General features: G+C 48.1%; 1 protein-coding gene across 3 annotated transcripts in view; it reads left to right on the top strand.

Moving 5' to 3' along the window:
- The window catches only part of RBM6 (RNA binding motif protein 6), a 73,850-nt gene extending 55,371 nt beyond the window's left edge, over positions 1–18,479 (top strand). For 2 of the 3 annotated variants that reach the window (XM_036877532.2, XM_057487388.1), the window contains 14 exons: positions 2,862–2,922; positions 6,682–6,954; positions 7,265–7,425; positions 8,341–8,438; positions 9,084–9,126; positions 9,262–9,343; positions 9,581–9,666; positions 10,148–10,294; positions 11,274–11,369; positions 12,484–12,744; positions 14,272–14,346; positions 14,981–15,078; positions 17,434–17,554; positions 18,237–18,479. In XM_036877532.2, coding sequence (XP_036733427.2) covers positions 2,862–2,922; positions 6,682–6,954; positions 7,265–7,425; positions 8,341–8,438; positions 9,084–9,126; positions 9,262–9,343; positions 9,581–9,666; positions 10,148–10,294; positions 11,274–11,369; positions 12,484–12,744; positions 14,272–14,346; positions 14,981–15,078; positions 17,434–17,554; positions 18,237–18,362 — 1,728 coding nt within the window. In that variant the 3' untranslated portion in view covers positions 18,363–18,479. Of the gene's footprint in view, positions 1–2,861; positions 2,923–6,681; positions 6,955–7,264; positions 7,426–8,340; positions 8,439–9,083; positions 9,127–9,261; positions 9,344–9,580; positions 9,667–10,147; positions 10,295–11,273; positions 11,370–12,483; positions 12,745–14,271; positions 14,347–14,980; positions 15,079–17,433; positions 17,555–17,628; positions 18,186–18,236 lie in introns of those variants that run through there. The other variant, XM_036877533.2, reaches the window with a different exon arrangement.
- The last annotated feature ends 2,182 nt before the right edge of the window (positions 18,480–20,661 follow it).

Genomic DNA, 20,661 nt, shown 5'->3' with positions numbered 1-20,661 from the left:
TCTTTCCTTGTGCTTGTTGCCACTTGAATATTTTCTTTGGGGAAATGTTTATGTCCATTTTAATTGGGTGTGTTTCTGTTGTATGTTGTAAGAGTTCTTCATATATTCCAGATATTAATCCCTTGTCAGATTTGTGATTTGCAAATACTTCCTTTCATTCTGTTTGTTGTCTTTCACTTCTGGATGGTGTCCTCTGATGCACAAAAGTTAATTCTGATAAAGTCCATCTCGTGTTTTTTCTTCTGTTGGCATTCTGTGGTCATGAAACCATTGCCAAATCCAAGATTTATCCCCATGTTTTCTCCTAAGAGTTGTATACTTTTGGCTTTTATAGTAGATCTTTGATTAATTTTGAGTGAATTTTAGTTCTCAGTGAGGTAAGGGTCCAACTTCATCCTTTGGCATGTGGCTGTCCAGTTGTCCCAGCACCATTTATTGAATTAACTATTCTTTGTGGAATGGGCTTGGCACCCTCATTGGAAATCAGTTGACCACGGGTTCATAGACTTACTTCTGTAGACTTTTGATTTTATATTTTATCCTTATGCCAGTTCCACACTATTTTGATGAGTGTAACTCTGTGGTAAATTTTGAAATTGGGAAGTGTGAGTTCTTCAATTTTGATCTTCCTTTTCAAAATTGTTTTGGCTGTTGAGCATCTCTTGTGATTCCCTGTTAATTTGAGGACCAGATCTGCTTTTCCATTTTTGCAAAAAATGCCATTACAATTTTGATGACATTTAACATTTTAATAGGGATGGATGAAACAGGTGAAGGGGCTGGAAACAGTGAGAGTGTTTGGTATCTTGATCTGGGTGATGGTCACATGCATGTGAACACATGTGTCAGAATTCACTGAGCTCCACGCTAAGATTTGTGCATTCCATTGCATGTACCTCAATTAAAAACAAAATCAAGAAATAGTGATTACCTGTGTCTTGGGCCATCTTCTGCTTTCTAGATCAGCTCTAATGCGCATGCATTGTTTCCTGTATAATCAGAGCTGGAAGGAGCTTCCATTAAAAAGAAAATTTTGAACTTTTTCCTGGTAACTGGCAGGAAACAAATGTTCTGGTATCAAAATCATCCAGCTGTTGTGGAGGCTGCTGCTTGAAATAATGGAATGGCTTCATTACATTGTGCCCTGAAGTGACGGGCCACTTGTTAGCTGTTTCAGGGCTACTTCTGTAACTTCTGTGCTGTTTTCTAAGAGTAGAGATGCCAACCCTGCGGATGTGACCTTTGGCTTAATGTGGAATGTACTGACTTTTTAAAAAATATTCAGAGCAGTGATACTCATAGTGGCTAAAAAAGTGGAAACCACCCAAATGCCGATCACCTGATGAGCAGAGGAAATATGGGGTAGCCATGCCAGGGGATGCTGTTCAAGTAATAAAAAGGAATGAAGTGCTAACACGTGCCTCCACATGGATGGACCCCATGCCAGACCCAAAAGGCCACACGTTGCCCAGGTCTGTGCGGTTGTGGGGAGAGTGGGGAATGGCTCCCCTGGGCTACTTTCTTGGATGATGAAATGCTTAAAGTGGACTGTGGGGTGGTGGCACGCCACGTGTACTGGAAGGCACTGAGGTGGACCCTTAAACAGCTGAGTTGTATAGTATTTGACTTACACCAGTGAGGTTGGGATTCTGACTCTGCTACATGCAGCTCTGCTGCAGCGACACACACGCAGTCCCTAGGTCTCCCAGTGGCTGGGAACGACAGTCCTCACTCACAGGACGCGTTAGGCTCTGGGTCGTTGCCACACCTCTGGGACCTGGTGCAGGGAGCAGGCCCCAAGTGGAAGGACCAGAGGCCCAGGTGGCAAGCAGGGCTCCTAAGGCTTCTGCCCGGCCCGCACAGGTCACGTTCCCTGTCGCTCCACCGGCCGAAGCAAGACACATGCCGAGGCCGGCAGAGTCCAGGGAAGTGCCGCAGGCTGCAGGGAGGCACCTGGCCGCTCAGTGGCCGAGGCGGTGTGCACGGCGTCTGGCAGCTCTACCGACCTTCCTCGGTTACTCAGCCTCTGCAGGCCGCAGTTCCGTCATCTGCGGAGGGGAGGTAATAGCTGCTGACCAGCAGGTGCCAGCGGGTGAGGGGCCGTGCAGCCCTGCCGCTCTCGCCTGCTTCCACCTGGTGCTCCCTTGCTCGCCTACAGAGCCTCTCAGTCAGTGCCCTCCAGGCGGTCCCTGCCCTTCGTGTCCCGCCAGTCCCCTCCTTGCCCTCAGAGCCTGGAAGCTCGGGAGCAGAAGGCTGGGCGCTGGGGCTGGCCTGCGTCTTGCCGTTTTGTTTACAGGTTCAGACAAGAAAAACTGTTTACACTGCAAAGTGTCTCTTCCCTATTCCGGGCTAGGGAATGTTCATTTTCCTTTTAATGTCCTCAAAATAGCTGCCAGAGGCAATACCTGTATGTCTTCCTCCTCCTCTCATGCCCTTTTTAAATCAGTGTTTGAGAAAGGAGTTGATAATTGATTCTTCTCAGTTCCAGCCAAGCCCTAATGGGGCTGTCATACCAGCTCAGGACCAAATTTTGGGTGCAGACTATGAGTGGGAGCAGCTTTGGGGCAGTATCGTGTAAGCCATTTAGCAGCCCAGTTTTCTTAGTGAAGTGTGTTCCTTTAGAAATCCTTGTCCTGGGCACAGGCATTTGGGGCTGCTCCCAAGTGTACGTGCCTGGTAGAAGGCAGCTCAGCAGCTCTTTGGGCCAGCTCTGCGTGTGGTGTGCCAGATGGGTCAGGCTTTAAGGTGACCTGGAATGTGGCTTACTTCTTTCATTTTTGGCAGGTGTAATTGGCTGGAAATATATAAGGTTTTAAAAAATGGTTTTTGGCCAAACTTAATTCTTTCCCTTTCCCTTGCAGTGTAAGGCCAGCACTGGTGGATACCGGTCTTCATGTTCATTCTGCAAGTGCCCAAGGGAGGGTGAGTAGAGGTGTTTTTTACTTTGTGCACTTAGCAAAACCAGTCCTGTGCTTCCCTTGGCTTAAAAAGTAGTCATCCTGAAATACAAGTTGGCCTGGAAGCTCTTAAAAGTACAATGTGAGACCTACCTTCATGTGATCTATTACTGACGATTCTGGCTCTCACAGTTCCACCAAGGGAAAGAGGTGGTTGCAGGGTCCCCAGACTGAGGTGGCCAGCTGAACAGAGGGCAGCAGGATTGTTACTCAGATTCCATTTAAGGACGTTAGGTTGAAAGGAGTCTACCTGGCATTAGTGCATGTGAGCCCCCGCTTCCTTGAAGTTATTGGGGGTCATTTGCTATTGATACTGCTTCTTATTTACACTCTTATCTAAACATGTCAGAATCTTCAATCTTCAACAGAAAAACATTTGTTAAACAAAATATAAACAAGAGAAAATAATCAGGATTGAGGATGGTACTTTTGTAAAGGAATAAACTCATCAGCGTCTCAGTCACTTGACTTGAAAGCAAGTTTCTCCAGAGAGCCTGTAGGCGAGCAGCCTTGAGGGTCTGTCAGCGAGTCTGGACCGGAAGGACAGTCCCAGAGGGTGCTGGTAGGTGTCTGTTTCTCGCATTGTCCTGGCAGAACAGCCAGGGCGTGACTCGGAAGTACTGCTCCAGGCAGGGCTCCAGGTCGCCTGCTGGGGGCCCCTTTGCTCCAAGGATAGAACTTAGTGCGCCTGCAGAGAGTTCCTCAGCTGGGCTTTTCGTGTCTGGTGGAGATTCTGCTCTCCAGGGAGGGCTGTGAAGCAGGTGTTCTGAAAATCTGGGGAAGGCCATGCACACTCTAGAGACCAAAACAACATGCGGGGCAGTGAGTAAATAACAGAGATGCGTAGCTGGCTGTGTTACGTCCTGTTAGGCAAAACTGTGTTTTTTTTTTGCCTAAGGAAAGACTTTTTTCTCCTTGTGTTCTAACAAATGAATTCATGGTTTATAAAAGCCTTTGGGCACCATACCAGTAAGGTGGCTGAAACACCTTTAACCTGGAAACAGAGCAGGTGTTCACTAGATGCTTTGTCACTGCTACTAAGTTATCTCTACCTTGCTGCCATAAACTGTCTTCGTTCTGAGCCATGTGGCTTCCTGTGAACCCTCCAAGAATGAATTAATCGCAAAAATATGCCCCTAATTAATTGGAAAAATTATCCTCCTATAGAAAAAAGATTGGAAATGAATCATTTTGAGTGACATTTGCCTGTTATAAATTATTTGCACATATAGAACTATTTGCTCCAAGCTGTGTTCAGGTCAGAGGCCTGTGGTCTTAACAGGATTGGAGATGGATGTCTTAGTATAACACTGGAAGGGGTACGGCTCCTAGATGTACCCACTTGGGGTATATGTCTGCCAGACTGCTAGCAAGGGCCATGTCTTTGTAATCTTGTCCTCAAATGTGTTCTCATCATTGGTCATAACAGTCAGGTCCAAGGTCTTGTGAAGGATTCTCTCTCTCTCTCTCTCTCTCTCTCTCTCTCTCTCTCTCTCTCTCTCCTCTATTCTCTTTCTTTTCTTTCTTTCTCCTCCTTCCCACCTCCAGAATCAAGTCTTTTTATTGATTGCAGCACATTTACCTATTTTTCTGCCAATCCTGCAATGGCATAAATGCCCTAAACATAATGCAACTCTATCTCCTACATATTCCTTCAAAGGAAAAAGCAAACAAACCTAGTGTTATATTCATTGATTGCATTCAATTCCAAGTCCAGGTTTTCTCATGGATTTCATAATTATTTTGGGATATAGCTCTTCTTAACATTGTTTATGGCTTAAATATCCATGCCCCAAGGTACCCTAATTGTAACGTTGAATAGAAACAGGATAACCATTATAAACCTCCCATGTATAAGAAAAGGAATCAGAACGTACTGTGAAAAAAAAAAAAAAAATACTGTGATCTCTGATTCACATACTACTTTTCCTGGACAGTGATAATTAAGAATTTATCTCTCTAGAGTTGGAGTAAATTTCTTTTTTTTCTTTATTCCTTTTTTTTTTAATTTTTAAATTTTTTTATTTTGATATCATTAATGTACGATTACTTGAACAACATTATGGTTCCTAGACTCCCCCTATTATCAAGAATTTCTTTTTCTTTAATTAAATTATCATTAATGTACAGTCTTATTTTGGTTTCGAATGCACATGACAGTGGTCCCGCAGTCCCCGTGGTCAACTTCTATACTGATTGAGAACCATTGTGCCCTTTATCTTCCTCCCCTCCCCCGCCGCACCCGCCCCAACCCCTCACCCTTGGTGACTACCAGTCACTTCTCAGTGACTGTGAGTCTGCTGCTGGTTTTTTTTGTTCCTTCTGTTTTGCTTTGGTTTTATATTCCACAAATAAATAAAATCATATGGTATTTTTCTTTCTCTGCCTGGCTTATTTCACTGAGCATAATACCCTCTAGGTCCATCCATGTTGCACATGGCAGGATTTCTTTTCTTCTTATGGCTGAATAATATCCCATTGTGTATATATACCACATCTTCTTTATCCATTCGTCTATTGATGCACACTTAGGTTGCTTCCATATGTTGGCTATTGCAAAAATAGTGCAGTGATAAACATGGGGGTGCATATATCTTCTTGAATCAGGGATTTTGTTTTCCTTGGGTAAATTCCTAGGAGTGGAATTACTGGGTCGAATGGTATTTCTATTTTTAGCTTTTTGAGGAATCTCCATATTGCTTTTCGGAGTGGTTGCACCAATTTACATTCCCACCAGCAAACAGTGCAGGAGGGTTCCCCTTTCTCTGCATTCTCATCAGCATTTATTGTTCCTTGTCTTTTGGATGTTGACCTCCTAACTAGTGCGAGGTGATATCTCATTGTGGTTTTAATTTGCATTTCCCTGATGATTAACAATGGAGAGCATCTTTTCATGTGCCTATTGGCCATTTGTATTTCTTCTTTGGAGAAGTGTCTGTTCAGGTCCTCTGCCCATTTCTTAATTTGGATGGTTTTTGAGTGTTGAGGCATATGAGCTCTTTATATAATTTGGATGTTAACCCCTTATCAGATGAGTCATTTACGAATATATTCTCCCATACTGTAGGATGCCTTTTTGTTCTGCTGATGGTGTCCTTTGCTGTACAGAAGCTTTTTAGTTTGATGTAGTCCCACATGTTCATTTTTTATTTTGTTTCCCTTGCCCGAGGAGATGTGTCCAGGAAAAAGTTGGTCCTGGTTATATTTAACAGATTTTTGCCTATGTTTTCTTCTAAGAATTTTATGGTTTCATGACTTACATTCAGGTGTTTGATCCATTTTGAGTTTACTTTTGTGTGTGGAGTTAGGTAGTAATCCAGTTTCATTCTTTTACATGTAGCTGTCCAGTTTTGCCAACACCAGTTATTGAAGAGGCTATCATTTCCCCATTGTATGTCCATGGCTCCTTTATCATATATTAATTGACCATATATGCTTGGGTTTATATCAGGGCTCTCTATTCTGTTCCATAGAATTTCTTATATTTAAATGTTTGGAAGTGATAGAAAACTAATAACATTATATTTTTTAAATACTTGGATAGTTTCTTCTGTGAACTATTTCACATGCATCTCATTAGCCTTACTTAAAGTCTGTCAAAGAACTTTTTTATGGGACTAAAGTGGTCCTGTAGGGGTATTTGATGGCAGATGGGGAGGAATCACAGCAGTTGTTTTTTGGATAAAACATGCTGGAGATTCACTTTCTGTTTCTGTTCCTCTAGGGACAGAGGCTAAGCAAGAATTAATAACCTACCCTCAACCTCAGAAAACATCCATACCTGCACCATCAGAGAAGCAACCCACCCTTCCCCCAAGGCCAGCCGATAAGGAACCTGAACCCAAAAAGTGGGAAGAAGGACAAGAACCACGCTTGGGACATCAGAAGAGAGAAGCAGAAAGGTATCTGGTTCCTCGAAGGGAAGGACTCGCCTACCGAAGAGACCGAGAGAAGGAGCCTTGGTCTGGGGAGACGCGCCAAGACGGAGAGAGCAAAAGTAAGTGCCAGGGCCCCCCGTAGGCCCCATAGCCCAGGGGGACCGCCCAGACTAATGGGAGAGGTCCCCGCTTTCTGCAGTCCAGAGGAAGAGCTCTGCACCTTCCAAGCAGCAAGCTGCTATGGGCGTGCAGCAAGGCATCATTCTACACCCCTTGGTGTTAGTGCAGAGAAGTGTGGAGTGTTTGAGGAGCGTTTTGGTGTGGAACCGCCTTGCTGGGGCAGAGGGACAGTGCAGTCACCTGCCAGGCTCAGAGGCTCTCTGCTGTGACTTTCCCGTCTCTCTTGCTCCTTGTGCCTGGCCCGTCCAGCAATCATGCTGAAGCGCATCTACCGCTCCACGCCACCGGAGGCAATAGTAGAGGTGCTGGAGCCCTACGTCCACTTGACCACGGCCAATGTCCGCATCATCAAGAACCGAACTGGCCCCATGGGCCACACCTATGGCTTTATTGACCTCGACTCCCATGCGGTGAGTTCCCTGCCCTGCCATGACCCAGGGATGGCTGCTGGAGAGCCTCAGGGTCTGAAGGTTCTCTGTCACCGGGATCTTCTCGTGTGCTACCCACTTGTTCCTGCCTTTGGGGTCAGTGTTCATTCAGGTGAAGTGACTGCCCTTCAAGATTAGAATTCTGAGTGGTTTTTCAGACCCATTTTGTGACATTTAACAATTTACAGTTGTACTAAAGTGAGAACTTAGTCACTTGTGAAGAATCTGAGTACTGAACCTTTTAGGATTTCAGCGAATTTTCCAATTTCTTAACCTTGTTTTGCCTAGCCACAGGTGGTGGTATAGTTGATGATAACATGATGTTGCCTCTTTTTCCTCAATGTTGCTTTAATGGATTGTTGTGGCTTGAATTTTTTTTTTATTAAGGTATCATTGATATACACTCTTATGAAGATTTCACAAAAAAAACAATGTGATTATTACACTCACTCTAATTATTGAGTCCCCCCCATCCCCCATTGCAGTCACTGTCCATCAGCGTAGTAAGATGTGTGGCTTGAAATTTTAGTTGTTGTGGGGTCCTTATCTAACATGAAGATAGTAGTGAAAATCATTGGTATTTCTTAGCTTTCGTGCTTGGAAATCATGACAAGGGACTTAGTAAACTGGGTCTGATGCAATGACACTGGCAACCTAAAAGAAGAGAGTTGGAGTTTCTGAAATTTATACAAGAAACTGATACCTACTTTGATCACTGCTCTGCTCAAGCCTTTGTCAGAGCTGCTTGCATGTGCCAGTGTGCAGTCACTCTTGCAGCTATGGCCAGAGCACAGTGCTTAGGAAAGATTTCTTTTGAGAAGGAGAATCATGCCAGTTCTCTTTCAGAGGACATGGCCTTTTCCCTCTTTGGGTTCGAGTGTGTCTTTGCTTCCCCAGGAAGCTCTCCGTGTGGTGAAGATCTTGCAGAACCTTGACCCACCATTCAGCATTGATGGGAAGATGGTGGCTGTAAACCTGGCCACTGGGAAACGGAGGTAAGGCCCAGGGTGGGGCTCCTTTGTGCTGTCCCCACTCTGGTTCTGGAAGGAACTCCTATTCCTGGCTCGGGAGACAGAGAGTGAGATGTGGCGCCTTTCCAGTGTGGGTTGCTTGTGTGTTTGCTGTTTCTGACCTTGCCTTGTTCTGACTCTAGGTCTTTTCCCCTTAAACAGTAGTAGTAGGCACGTCAGTCCTCTCCCTCTTGATTGTTGGTATCTTTGGGTCCCAAATGATGAAACAGTTTTGTTTGTACAAAAAAGTTTTGACACATCCTCGGCCCTGGGGACCCAAGACAGTGCTGTCCTGACTGCCCTGACCATGTTTGTATCCCATGGCACTGGGGAGCCAATTCCTCTCCCCCGTTTGCTGGTCTTGGCCCAGGAGTGGCTGCGTCAGAGAGGCAGACTCCCAGAGGTGGGGAAAATCTTGCTCTAGCGCCCCCCCACCTGGTCGCCGTTGGCCCCAGCAGACAGCCTTGTAGTCATCCCACCACCTTCCCCTTGGGAAGCCTGCTTGCTGTCTGGGTTGGTTCCTTTCCCTGCAAAACGGGAAAGAGAGAGCCTCTCGGTGAATTGGGGGAGGCACCCCTCAAGTGGCTTTTGCTCTCAGGCTCGTGATGTCGTGTTGTATTATTTGTGCAGAAATGACTCCGGGGACCATTCGGACCACATGCACTACTATCAGGTAGGCTTCAGTGGTTGTACTCTGGGACAGCCCTCAAGAGACTGAGAGAGTGATCTTGAATTCTCTCTACTGGGTGACTGGTAAGGTGCACAGCTGTCAGAAATCCCTTAATCTTAACTTGCCTTTCTGTGATAGGGTAAAAAATATTTCCGAGATAGGAGGGGAGGTGCCAGAAATTCAGACTGGTCTTCAGATACAAATCGACAAGGACAACAGTGTAAGTGACCTTTGTTTTATTTCTGTTGTCCCTTTTGGCCTGGCTATGCATTAGTGGGAATCTTGTGGTCACAAAGTTGGCAGAGATGCTGTTGACTATGGGTGCTTATGCAGAGCGCACCCCCTGTTCTGTACCTGTTTGGGTTGGCCAGCCTCATTCTTGGGTGGTTCATGGTGAGTCCCCAGCAAGGGCGTCATTGGTCAGGGACTCAAGTTGGCTCTGGTTTATTCCCTCCAGCATCTTCCGACTGCTACATATATGATTCTGCTACCGGCTACTATTATGACCCCTTGGCTGGAACTTACTATGACCCTACCACCCAGGTGAGCATTTGGCTTTATGTCGTCAGTGAGTCTTTTGAGGAAAGTGCCTATAATTTGTTACTTGGAAGATTTTATTCCCTGGATTCTCAGGTTGCTCATTACATGAAAAGTAGAAAAGTTTAAATTGGTGGAAACTGAGTATTTCTCCATTCCGGGTGACTGTTGTGGTATCTGCATCTCATGTCTAGTCTGATGTTTTACAAAGTCCAGGTGTTCTGCTGAGTTGTATTTGTTCAGGTTGGCTTGAACGGTGGTGGAAGCCAGTGCTGCGTGGCACTGTGGGTACAGGCAGTGCGACCCTCAGGGACATGGCAGTGAGTCCTAGCCCCTGGAACGGCATTTTAGGTCGTGTGATGTGTCTCCTCTCAGGCTTGTGAATGATAGAGCCACTCTTCCCCTGAAGGGAGCTGTGCTCCTTAGACTGGAGTTACTGGGCACCTGAGCCATTCTGTAGGTTTAACTATTTCCAACTGTATTGCAGCAAGAAGTTTATGTGCCCCACGACCCCGGGTTGCCTGAGGAAGAAGAGACACAGGAAAAGAAACCCACCAGTCAAGGAAAGTCAGGTGGCAAGAAGGAAACGTCTAAAAGAGATGGCAAGGAGAAAACAGACCGGGGCGCGACACGGGTGAGGGGCCTGTGGCCGCCGCTCTGCTCTTCCCTGTGATTCCAGCCCCAGCCCCGCATGTCGGGGGAGGTGGGCTCACAAACAGCAGGCTGTCCCCTGGCCCCTCTCACACATGCGAAGCAGGCGGCAGAGCAGAGTGACTCCCAGCCCAGCACCTCAGCTCCCTTTGCAGAGCTGGGTTCAGCACGCACATTTCTAGCCATGTAACTGGAGCAGGGGGCATCACTGGGTCGTGCTTGCTCACTTTATGCTTGATAAAGTGTTTTTTCCACATTTCCAGAATACTCTTATTATGGTTTTAATGCCTGAGTATAAAAATATGCCTAAAACGGGATGCTCATTTTCAATATCACCCCTGCCTGCTTGTCCCTCTCCCTAGTCCTAAGCTGTCTTAATGCAGCATTGAGCATTTGATTTCTCCTTTTAAATGACTTCTTTAGGATAAAGTTTCAGAATCAAAGATGAATGTTTTTACATCTCCTGACAAAAAAAATAAATAATTTTCCAAAGAATTATATTGATCTACCCTAATTAACAGCAGTTATGCATTAGGGAGAGTGGGTGAACTCTGAATTTTTGCTTTTCCTTCTAATACTGCTGGTCATTTATGTAGAGATGGGGAGAGTGGGAGTGTGTGGCTGAGAGCTCCAGCCTCAGAGCCGCTGCTGACCCAACACTGGGGCCTGCCTTTGGCACTTACTCTTTCTCAGCCCCGTGTTCCCAGGTGTGCGTGATGCCTGCCTGGGCGGACTGTGGGAAGGCTGACAGGGCAGTGTGCATAAACGCCCCGCCCATGCCTGACAAATGGCAGTCACTTCATATTTACTGAATGTTTGGTTTTTAAAGGCTTTTTATTTCGAAATCATGATAGAAACCACATCACAGGTATTTCACAAATTAGGAGGTTTGAAAAATCAGACTAATTTCAACAGTTAGCTCTTAATGAATATCTCTGAAGAATTACCATGGGTTTGATCAGTTCCAGGAAAATGCCAGTGAGGGGACCGCCCCTGCCGAGGACGTCTTTAAGAAGCCCCTGCCCCCCACCATGAAGAAGGAGGAGAGCCCTCCACCTGTAAGGCACCGAGGGGGCGGGGGGCGGGCAGGCTCCCCTGGGAAAGAAAGGTCAAAGGCTGCAGCTCCCTTAGCATTCCGCTTCACAAAGAGGAAGTGTGAGGTGAATTTCCTGTCTGTTAGGAGAGAGGAACTGGAGGATCCGGCAGAATCAGCCTTCTTCCCTTGTGCAGTCACCATACCCACCAGATGAGGGGATGCCTGGCCCTTTTTAGGTTCCATTCTTGGTCTGTTAGTTCTCCTCTCCTGTGTGACCGAGGAAACCTTTCCTGGCCTGACCTCTCCTCCTGGGGTGCTGTGTGAGAATCTCTCAGACATAGGTGTGGAGTGCACACAGGACCACTCTTCAAGCTTTGCCTGCTTGATCAGAGTGGACGATGCTAACGTCGGCACCCATTGTTTAGGTGCCTTAAAGTGGTGCTCTCATCTAATCCCAGGGGACCAGTTAAATATGTGTAATATAAATAAATAACAATAGTGACAATGCTTTATTTTGATTGGTCATAGGCCAGTGGCTGGGCATTGCTAGTCAGTAGTTCCTGCAAGCTGCTGGTAAATGTTCTTTGCCCGCACCACACTATTAATTCAGCTCACTGTGGCATCTGTCCTGACCGTGCCTCTGGGGAGCTGGCCTCCCTCAGGAGCCGGGTCTTTGTGCCTGAGCGCTCACTATCCTTGCAGCGCTTTCAGTCCCCCTCCTAAATCCCTACTGCTGTAGGGGTTCCTGTAGCCCCCAAAATTGATCTTTCCTTTTCTCCATGGGTTGCAGTGACTTGGAGGCGGCTGCTGTCTCTTCCTCTTCGCAGCCTGACACTTGTTAGCTCTTTCCCTCAGCTGTCAGTCAGTCCCCCTTTCTCTTCCTTCTCCTCATCGTTCTGGTGTGAGAGTCACTTCTAAGGAAAGCTTCTGCCACATCTCAGTGAGCACGGAGGAGGGTGGCGCTCCAGCCACGTCTGTGTCTGAGGAATGAGCAGGGTGCTCAGTGGGCTTATTTGGAACCCAGTTCATTATTCAAACTGAAAGAGAAGAAATGAGCTGCCCACATTGGAATCTCCAAAGGACAGGCCCCAGATGAGAGGCTGTGTCGGTGTTAATCCCTGGCCTTCTCCTTGCAGCCTAAGGTGGTGAACCCCCTGATCGGCCTCCTGGGCGAGTACGGAGGAGACAGTGACTACGAGGAAGAGGAGGAGGAGGAGCAGGCCCCGGCTCCGCAGCCCTGTGTCGCACAGCCCCAGCAGCGGGAGGAGCTGGGCAGGAAGGAGAATGAGGAGGACAGGCTCACCGACTGGAGCAAGCTGGCTTGCCTGCTCTGTAGAAGGCAGTTTCCCAATAAGGAGGTTCTGATCAAACACCAGCAGCTCTCAGACCTGCACAAGGTATTAGGGAAGCGGCCTGACCATTCCAACTATTGACTCTCAGTATTGATGAACATCATGGGGAATAAAGAAGCTTATGCTGTCCTTCCTTGGTGCTTATCGGCCCCCAGCTCCTAGAATTAAATCAGTCCCGTTCAAGACAGAGCTTCTCTGTCTGCTCTTGTGCATGAGTGGCTCTGCACTAAGGCTGTGCCCACCTTCAGACAGCTTCGCTCTGTGCACCCGAGGCAAGCCGCATGGCCAGGGCTGGGGCACCAGACCCGGAGGCCATGCTGAGCCTGGAGTGGGGTGTGGGGTGGGAAACCTCACCGCGGGGCTGTCTTGTCTCAGCTCTGCTGTGACCCCGGTCAGACCTCAGGTGAGCCTTTCCTCCTCGTTGATGCTTGGCGGCTTCGCTCCGTTCTGTTTGGCTCTGACAGTGTGCAGTTTTTCCCAAAGGTGGGTCACATCTGCCCTGCTGTGTCGGGAGGTATGTTTCTACAGGCTGTGGCACGGCAGCTATGCCTAGGGTGGTAAACTGACACACACTGGTCCTCCCCTGCACACCTCCCATCTGTGTCCTGACCGAGAAGCCAGGTTCTGGACAAATGGATGGACCGCAGAGGGGCTTGTGCTCCCAGTAGAGAGGAATGTACTTCACTCTCCTTCAGCAGGTGTTGCTGAAGCAGGTGAGGGAACAGGGTTTAGACTGTGCATGTAAAACCTAAAGTCTTACATAGCTGCAAGCTGAGAAGCTCTGCTTCAGGTGACAGGCTCACCTCTGCTCCCAGCTGCCTCTGACAGTCCCTCAGCACTACCTGCCAAGTCCCTTTGACCTGGGCTTCTCAGTCAGCAGGCTGGCGATTAAATTCCAGCTGAGTTTCTGATGGAAATGCTAGTAAATGGCTAAAGATATAAAAAGTAGTTGTCAGGAAAGAGGAGCCAAAGGCCTTGTGAGTCCAAAGAGTGAACTGTGGCTTTTCCTTGCCAGGCAGTGACCCAGCGCTGAGTTGCCCTCTATACAGGGCTGCTCTGCACACCTGGAGTTTCTTACCCATGCTGGGGGCGTCGTAGAGGGAGCTCTGCTCGAGGAGTGGGACCCCCGAGGAGGACAGGACTCTCAGAGCAGGCCGTCTGCTCTCTCAGGGCCTTGGGTTCCTTGCTGTGTTCTCTGGGGCTTAGCAGTGAGCAGAGTCTGAGGACGGCAGGCAGGGATGGAGCGTGCACGCTCAGGGACCTACCCTGGCGTGCCCCTCGGAGAGGGGGATGCAAAGCAGACTGCTGTCTTCTACATTTTGGGGAGAAATGGAATGCTGTTCCCTTCACCACGCCACATAATCAGTCTGGGGAACAACCAGCACACCAGCCCGCTTCCCACCAGTGGGCCTCCAGCAGGGCTGGTTGGGTGTCACTTGTGGGCTGCAGGGGTCGCTCAGGAGAGTTGGTCTGTGAAAGGACCTACAACCCCAGAATGGCTGTTGGGGGCTGGAGGCATTTCTGGGACCACTTTCTCTAGCCCTGTGCTCACAGAACTTCCTCTCCTCTCAGCAAAACCTGGAGATCCATCGGAAGATAAAACAGTCAGAGCAGGAGCTTGCCTACCTGGAGAGGAGAGAGCAGCAGGTAGGGCTGGCGACCTGTCACTCCCTTGGCCACACCCCCTTTGGCAGCCTGGTGTAGGATTTGTACGATGTGCCGAACACAAAACCAATGGGCCCTAGGAGTGGTGTATATGTTTTTTGAGACTCATCAAACTACATTAAAATGGGTGCATTTTATGTCTGTAAGTCGTACCTTAATAAAGCATGGTGTTAGGGTCTGCAGGTAGGTCAGGTAAATCACACTCCTCTTTCCTGCCCAGCTTCTAAAATCAATGAAGGGGTGTTGGCCAGGGCTGCTGAAATAACATCTTCCTCCTAAAGGCTGGGTTGGAGGTAACTTAGTGTGAGAGCCAGGTGCACCTGCTGCCTTGACCACACAGGCAGCTCAGGCCGTCCCACAGGTAGGGCGCCATCTCATGGAGCCTGTGGGAGCACACCTCCTCTTCACGGGAAAGGACGGCTGAGCCAAGTGTGCCAGCTTCTTTCCAGACTCGCCAGTCAGAGAAGCCACTGCCTTCTTGAGCAGGGTGTGTGGGAAGAGATGGCAGGACTTCGCCCTGAGCCGCCTGTGCGCTGGAAGCATCGTCAGGAGTCAAGGGGTTTCCGCTCCCCGACCCCCGTGGAGATCTCAGAGCCGCCCTTCTGCTTACCCACAGGGAAGGTTTAAAGAACGAGGACATGACCGCAGGGAAAAGCCCCAATCTCTTGACTCTCCAGAAAGGAAACGAATTAAACACTCCAGGGAGGCTGACAGGTAAGCCAGGGACTCCTCACCCAGACGAGGCCTCCAGACCCAGTGCTGACACCGTGTCCTTTTCCCATGGGTCTGCCGTTTTCTCTGGGGGTGAGGCATCGGGGGCAGGTTCTGTCTGAGCTGGAGCATGCTGCACCCCAGCCTTTGGCCACCCATTGACACAGGGGACATGTGTCTGTGTGGATGATAGGCCGGCTGCTCAGAGTGGTATGCTGTGGCCATGGTGGGGAGCCCTCTTCCTCATCAGTGATGCTGTACCTGCCTGTGGGCCTGAGGAGAACATCACACTCTTGGGCTTCTTCTCTGGGGCACCTCCATTCTCACATATAGGAGCTGAACAAGTGGCTGACAGAGCTGATAGAGATATGTGACCTCGAGCTTCCCGTGCTCGTTTCTGGTCAGGTAGGCCCCAGGTCCTGAGCCTGGAGTCATATAGAATTTGCTGATAACGTGCTGTATGCAGGTGCTGCACTAAAGTGGAGTCTTCGGTGGACAAGACGCACATTGTCCTTGCCTGAGCCCAGAATAAGGAAGGCCCCGGTGATGCTCTGGTGATGCACACCTCATAGGGAAAACACAGAAACCTGGTGCAGAAGGGGAGGGTCTCAGTTGAAGGAAACTGCATACAGCATGCATGAAAGTGAGCAAGGTCATGATGCATTTGGGAAGTTGTAGGTGGCCTGATAGGGACATGTGGTCGGCAGCTGAGGCTGGCTCCACAGATGGAGGCAGTTCATGAAGTTGATGTTCCTTGACTGCCATGCTAAGACTGTCTTAGGGCAAGGGGAGGCTGTGAGGTGACTGTGAACAGGGCTTTGACCCAGTGAGACCTGAGCAGGGCTGTATGTTGGTAGCGAAAGACCTTGTAGCCAGAGTATGTTGTGCCAGTGGGGAGGCAGCCGAGGAAGACAGGCTCCGGGGAGGCCAGGTGGGGTCTGGGGCTCTGGTGTTCCACTGGCGCACAGCCCAGAATAAGGGGTTATTTTTGAATCATTGCCCAGTAATTGTGTGTGTGTGTATATGTTTGCGTAACTGAAAAAGAAATCTTCAGGAAAAATATTTCTTACTGGGTGCAAAAAACTCTGATATTTTTATCCTAGCCTATTCTGCTTGCTGAAGTGGGACCATTTAATCAAGGTAATGTCATTGGGTCACCCTCTGCAATTTGAAGGACACTGGGACAAAGGTGAAGGAGCCAGCCAGGAGGAGCGGGGACACGTCAGCCCCACGCCAGCGGGCCGGGGGCTCCATTCTCAGCACCCCCGCTGCCCTCTGCTGGCTGCTCCCCTCGGCGCTTCCTGTTCTGGGCAATGCCAGAGACTTGGGAGGGCCCTGCCCTCGTGCTCCTTTTTCTTGACCTGGACTGTGAAGCACCCCAGGCTTGGCCACCACATGGAGGCTGACACGTCCTGTGACTCCCTCCCAAGGCAGTTCTGTTTTAGAGAACTGTTATGCTGACCCCCTGGGCCTGTCCTCTTGGCCCCCCTCAGGTGCTGCACACTGGGCGTGACTCTGTTCCACACCAGACTCCAGGCCAGTCCTGCCACACTGCGGTGTCCCCAGCTCAGAGTAGCGGTGTCCTTGCATCGCAGTCTGCCTGAGCTGATGCAGTCTTCCTCCTCTGCCCTCTTATCCCCGTCATCATCGATGGCCACGTCCCTGATCCAGCTTTGCCCCCCTTCCTAGCCCCCTTCCAAACTGGGCTCCTTACTCACACTCCTCAGTGCATTCTCTGCCCTGCCAGCAGAATGGCCTTTGTCAACAGAAATCTGCTCCTAAAATCTGTTCGCCTCTTTGTGAACGCGTACCCTGCCCAGAGGGTTTCTGCCTGAAGGAGGTAGCCTGAGTCATGATTTGACAGGATGCTCCATACTTTCCACAGCCGGCTGGCCCAAGCAGCCATTTGACCCCTCTCCCAGATTGCTGTGGCTTTTCACTCCTCTTTGCTTGTGTCCTCCTCTCCCCCCATGCTTGGTCTCTCTCACGAACTAGTAGGTTGTCAGGGTCCAGTTCAGAGGTGACCCCTTGCTGGAATTGGTCATTTTTGGTGATGCCCTTGAGTTTGTGTTCCCTCTGCCATTCCTATAGCAGGTATCTACCGGGGTTGAACTCGTAAGTGTGCTGCGAGCATCACTGACATACCTTCTCACATCCTTCCACATGCACAGGGCCAGGTCTTGGTCATCTCTGTATCCCCAGTACAGAGCCTGTTGAATACACAGTAGGACTAGGAGACATCGTTTAATATACTTAAGAGGAGGCAAATCTGAATGAAGAGGACAGAGGTTTTTATTAGGCTCACAACCAGTTCAGTTTGGAAGTGGCAGTGCCTCAGTATCTCTGCTTCCTCTGCAGCAATCGTAAACCCATCGGTAGAGAAGATATCGACAGCAGCAGAGGAGGCTGCGCCCAGCAGGCCACTGGCTGGAGGAAGGGGGTCGGACATGGCCACCCTGGGCTGGCTTCAGCGGAGGAGGTGAGATGGTGTCCATCTTGCTGGGGGTGGTGTGAACCTAGAATATGTGTAACTTTGTCTTACTCTGGCCCAAGCTGTGCCCTTGCCTCTTTGCCAGGTGCCCCCACAGCCAGCGAAGGCCGTGACTGCTGGGTTTAGCTAGGCGTGCTGGGCCCTTCAGGTCGGTTGGCAATGGGAATGAGGCTTATCCTGTCCTTACGCAGAGAAAGAGGTGGGTGGTGTGGGACCCAGACGGGTGTAGGCTCCAGAGTCCTTCCATGAGAAGAGCCAGGAAACAGAGGAAGGCACAGAGGCACCTCTGAGGGGCTTGTCCTCAGACATCTTCAGTGGCTGAATTCAAGGAGTGTGAGGTTAGTCATGGTTCCCGAGAAGGGCTTTGTCCCTCGTCTTTCGGGAAGAGAGAAGAGATCACAGGTGGGGACGTTGCCCACTGGTGTTGGTTTGGCCCCCTTGGAAAATGCCAGCTGTTGGGATTGGACCCCCATATTCCTGGTGTTGGATCCTGCATCCTGAAACCATGGTGTTACCACCCTCTTTATTCATTTTGAGTGTTTATTTATCAAACATTGTAAAAAACTCTATATCCTCCTCTTTGATGGCCCAGAAATGCTTGTGGTCAGGGACCAGCCCCGAGGCTAATTAATTCATAGAGTCTGTGTCATTGTTTGTCATTGCTGTGCAGGCTGAAGGCCGGATGAGGGGGCCCAGTGTGGGGACTCCAGGAAGAACCAGCAAGAGACAGTCCAATGAGACTTACAGAGATGCTGTGCGGAGAGTCATGTTTGCTCGGTATAAAGAACTGGATTGAGGAGTAGGCGAGTCCTGTGGGACGCTGCCCCTCTGTTTTGTTTGTCCGTCTCTCCTTTTGTTTTGTTACAGTTCTTGCTGCTAGAACTTTTTTAAATAAACCTTTTTTCAATGTGAATTTTTGGGGGGTTACATTTTTCTATCTTACACGTAGGAGGGAGAGAGTGCCTTGGGGTGAGCCCACTTGAGGCGATGCCCATATGGCAGTGAGTATAGCCATGAGCCCTGGGACACTGCCTGCTGCCAGTGCAAGGAGACAGGCTGCAATGACCTTTGAACTCTAGCTTGTACAAATACTGTCAGACTTTAAATTATTTTCCTAATCTATAATTGTGAAAATAGCATCTCATTATTGTTTGTTTCTGTTCCTTTAATAGCTCTGAGGCTGACCGTATTTCCATGTGTTGGTTTACTTCTCAGGAGACCTTGGAAAAACTTCTTCTGACTTTGCTTTGGGGGGTGGGGGTTGTGACAGCTCTTGCTGAGTGCCTGCTGGGTGTCTGGTGCTTCCCACGTCATGACTGCCACAAGTTGGCATCATAAGAATTGTGGCTCATTGCAGCCACTACCCCAGGTCTCCCTCACTCCATGGCCAATTTAAGATAAACTATCATGTAGGAAGGAAGCTACCCTTGAGCCCTTGGTAACCACAAAGTAAAGCCTACAATAAAGACACACACAAAATAAGTAAATAAATTAAAAAAAAAACAAATCCAATTACAACTAAAGAAAACCATCAATAATAAGAAGAGAGGAAGAAAGGAACAGAGAGGAGCTACAAGAAACAGACAGAAAACAGTTAATAAGATGGCAATAAGTACATATCTATCAATAATCACCTTAAATGTAAATGGACTGAATGCACCAATCAAAAGACATAGAACAGCAGAATGGATAAGGAAACAAGACCCATCTATATGCTTCCTATAAGAGACTCATTTCAGACCCAAAGATATACACAGACTAAAAGTGAAAGGATGGAAAAGATATTCCATGCAAATAATAGGGAGAAAAAAGCTGGGCATCTTGTTCATAATTCTGTTGCAGCATTTCTAGCATTTCTGTGGAATTGTATGTTTTCCATTTTAAATGCCTCTTGCCCCCTCCAGTGAGCTCCTTTAGGGCAGGGACCCCAAATGTATCCAATAGGTATAGAATAAAGGGAACTTCTTTATTCTAAAAAAAAAAGCTGGTGCTTTTCCCTCTGGATGCTCCTTCTGCTATAAAGACAAGAGTTTTTCCCATTTAAAAACAAGGGGGATTAAAGATGGCAGTGTGAGAGGTGAGACAGAAACCTCCTCTCAAACACATATAATATGAAAATATACCAAATACATTTAATCCTTTAACATATTTTGTAAGACTGGCTTAGTGGTGGCAAATTCCTTCAACTTTTGTTTATTTGGAAATTGTTTAATACCTGCTTCAAATGTAAATAATAATCTTACCGGATAGAGGATTCTTGGTTGGAGGTCCTTCTGTTTCAGTACATTAAATATATCATGCCACTCCCTTCTGGCCTAGAGTTTCTGGAAGTCTGATGATAGCTTGATGGGTTTTCCTTTGTATGTGATCTTTTTTCTCTCTCTGCCTGCTTTTAATACACTGTCCTATCCTTGATCTTTGCCATTTTAATTACTACATGTCGTGGTACTGTCTTCCTTGGGTCCCTTGTGTTGGGAGATCTGTGCACCTCCATGGCCTGAGAAACTATCTCCTTCCCCATATTGGGGACGTTTTCAGCAATTACCTCCTCAAAGGCGCTTTCTATCCCTTCTCTCTTCTTCTTCTGGTATCCCTATAATGCGAATATTGTTATGGTTGGATTAGTCACCCGGTTCTCAATATTCTTTCATTCCTAGAGATCCTTTTTTCTCTCTGTGCCTCAGCTTCTTTGTATTCCTCTTCTCTAATTTCTATTTCATTTACCCTCTCCTCTACTTCATCTCATCTGCTTTTAAATCCCTTCATTGTATGTTTCACTTCAGATACTGAATTATGCAACATTTGTATCTCATTCCTGAATTTCTCCCTGAGTTCTTGAATATTTTTCTGTAGGTCCATGAGCATGTTTATGATTTTAATTTTGAAATCTCTTTCAGGAAAATTGATGAGTTCAGTTTCACTTGGCCCTCTTTCTGGTGTTTATGGGATTTTGGTTTGAACCAGGTTCCTTTGATGTTTCATATTTGTAGGTGCCGCCCTCTAGTGCCCAGAAACTCTACTTTCTGGAGCTGCTCAGCCCCTGGAGCGATGGTGGGGATCACAGGCAAGTGGTGCTGGTGCCTGTCGGGAGGAAA

The sequence above is a fragment of the Manis pentadactyla genome, chromosome 1 (genome assembly GCF_030020395.1).
Source record: "Manis pentadactyla isolate mManPen7 chromosome 1, mManPen7.hap1, whole genome shotgun sequence".
NCBI classification, from domain to species: domain Eukaryota; kingdom Metazoa; phylum Chordata; class Mammalia; order Pholidota; family Manidae; genus Manis; species Manis pentadactyla.
The sequence above is the reverse complement of the archived record's forward strand: the minus strand, read 5'-3'. Positions and strand labels throughout refer to the sequence as shown.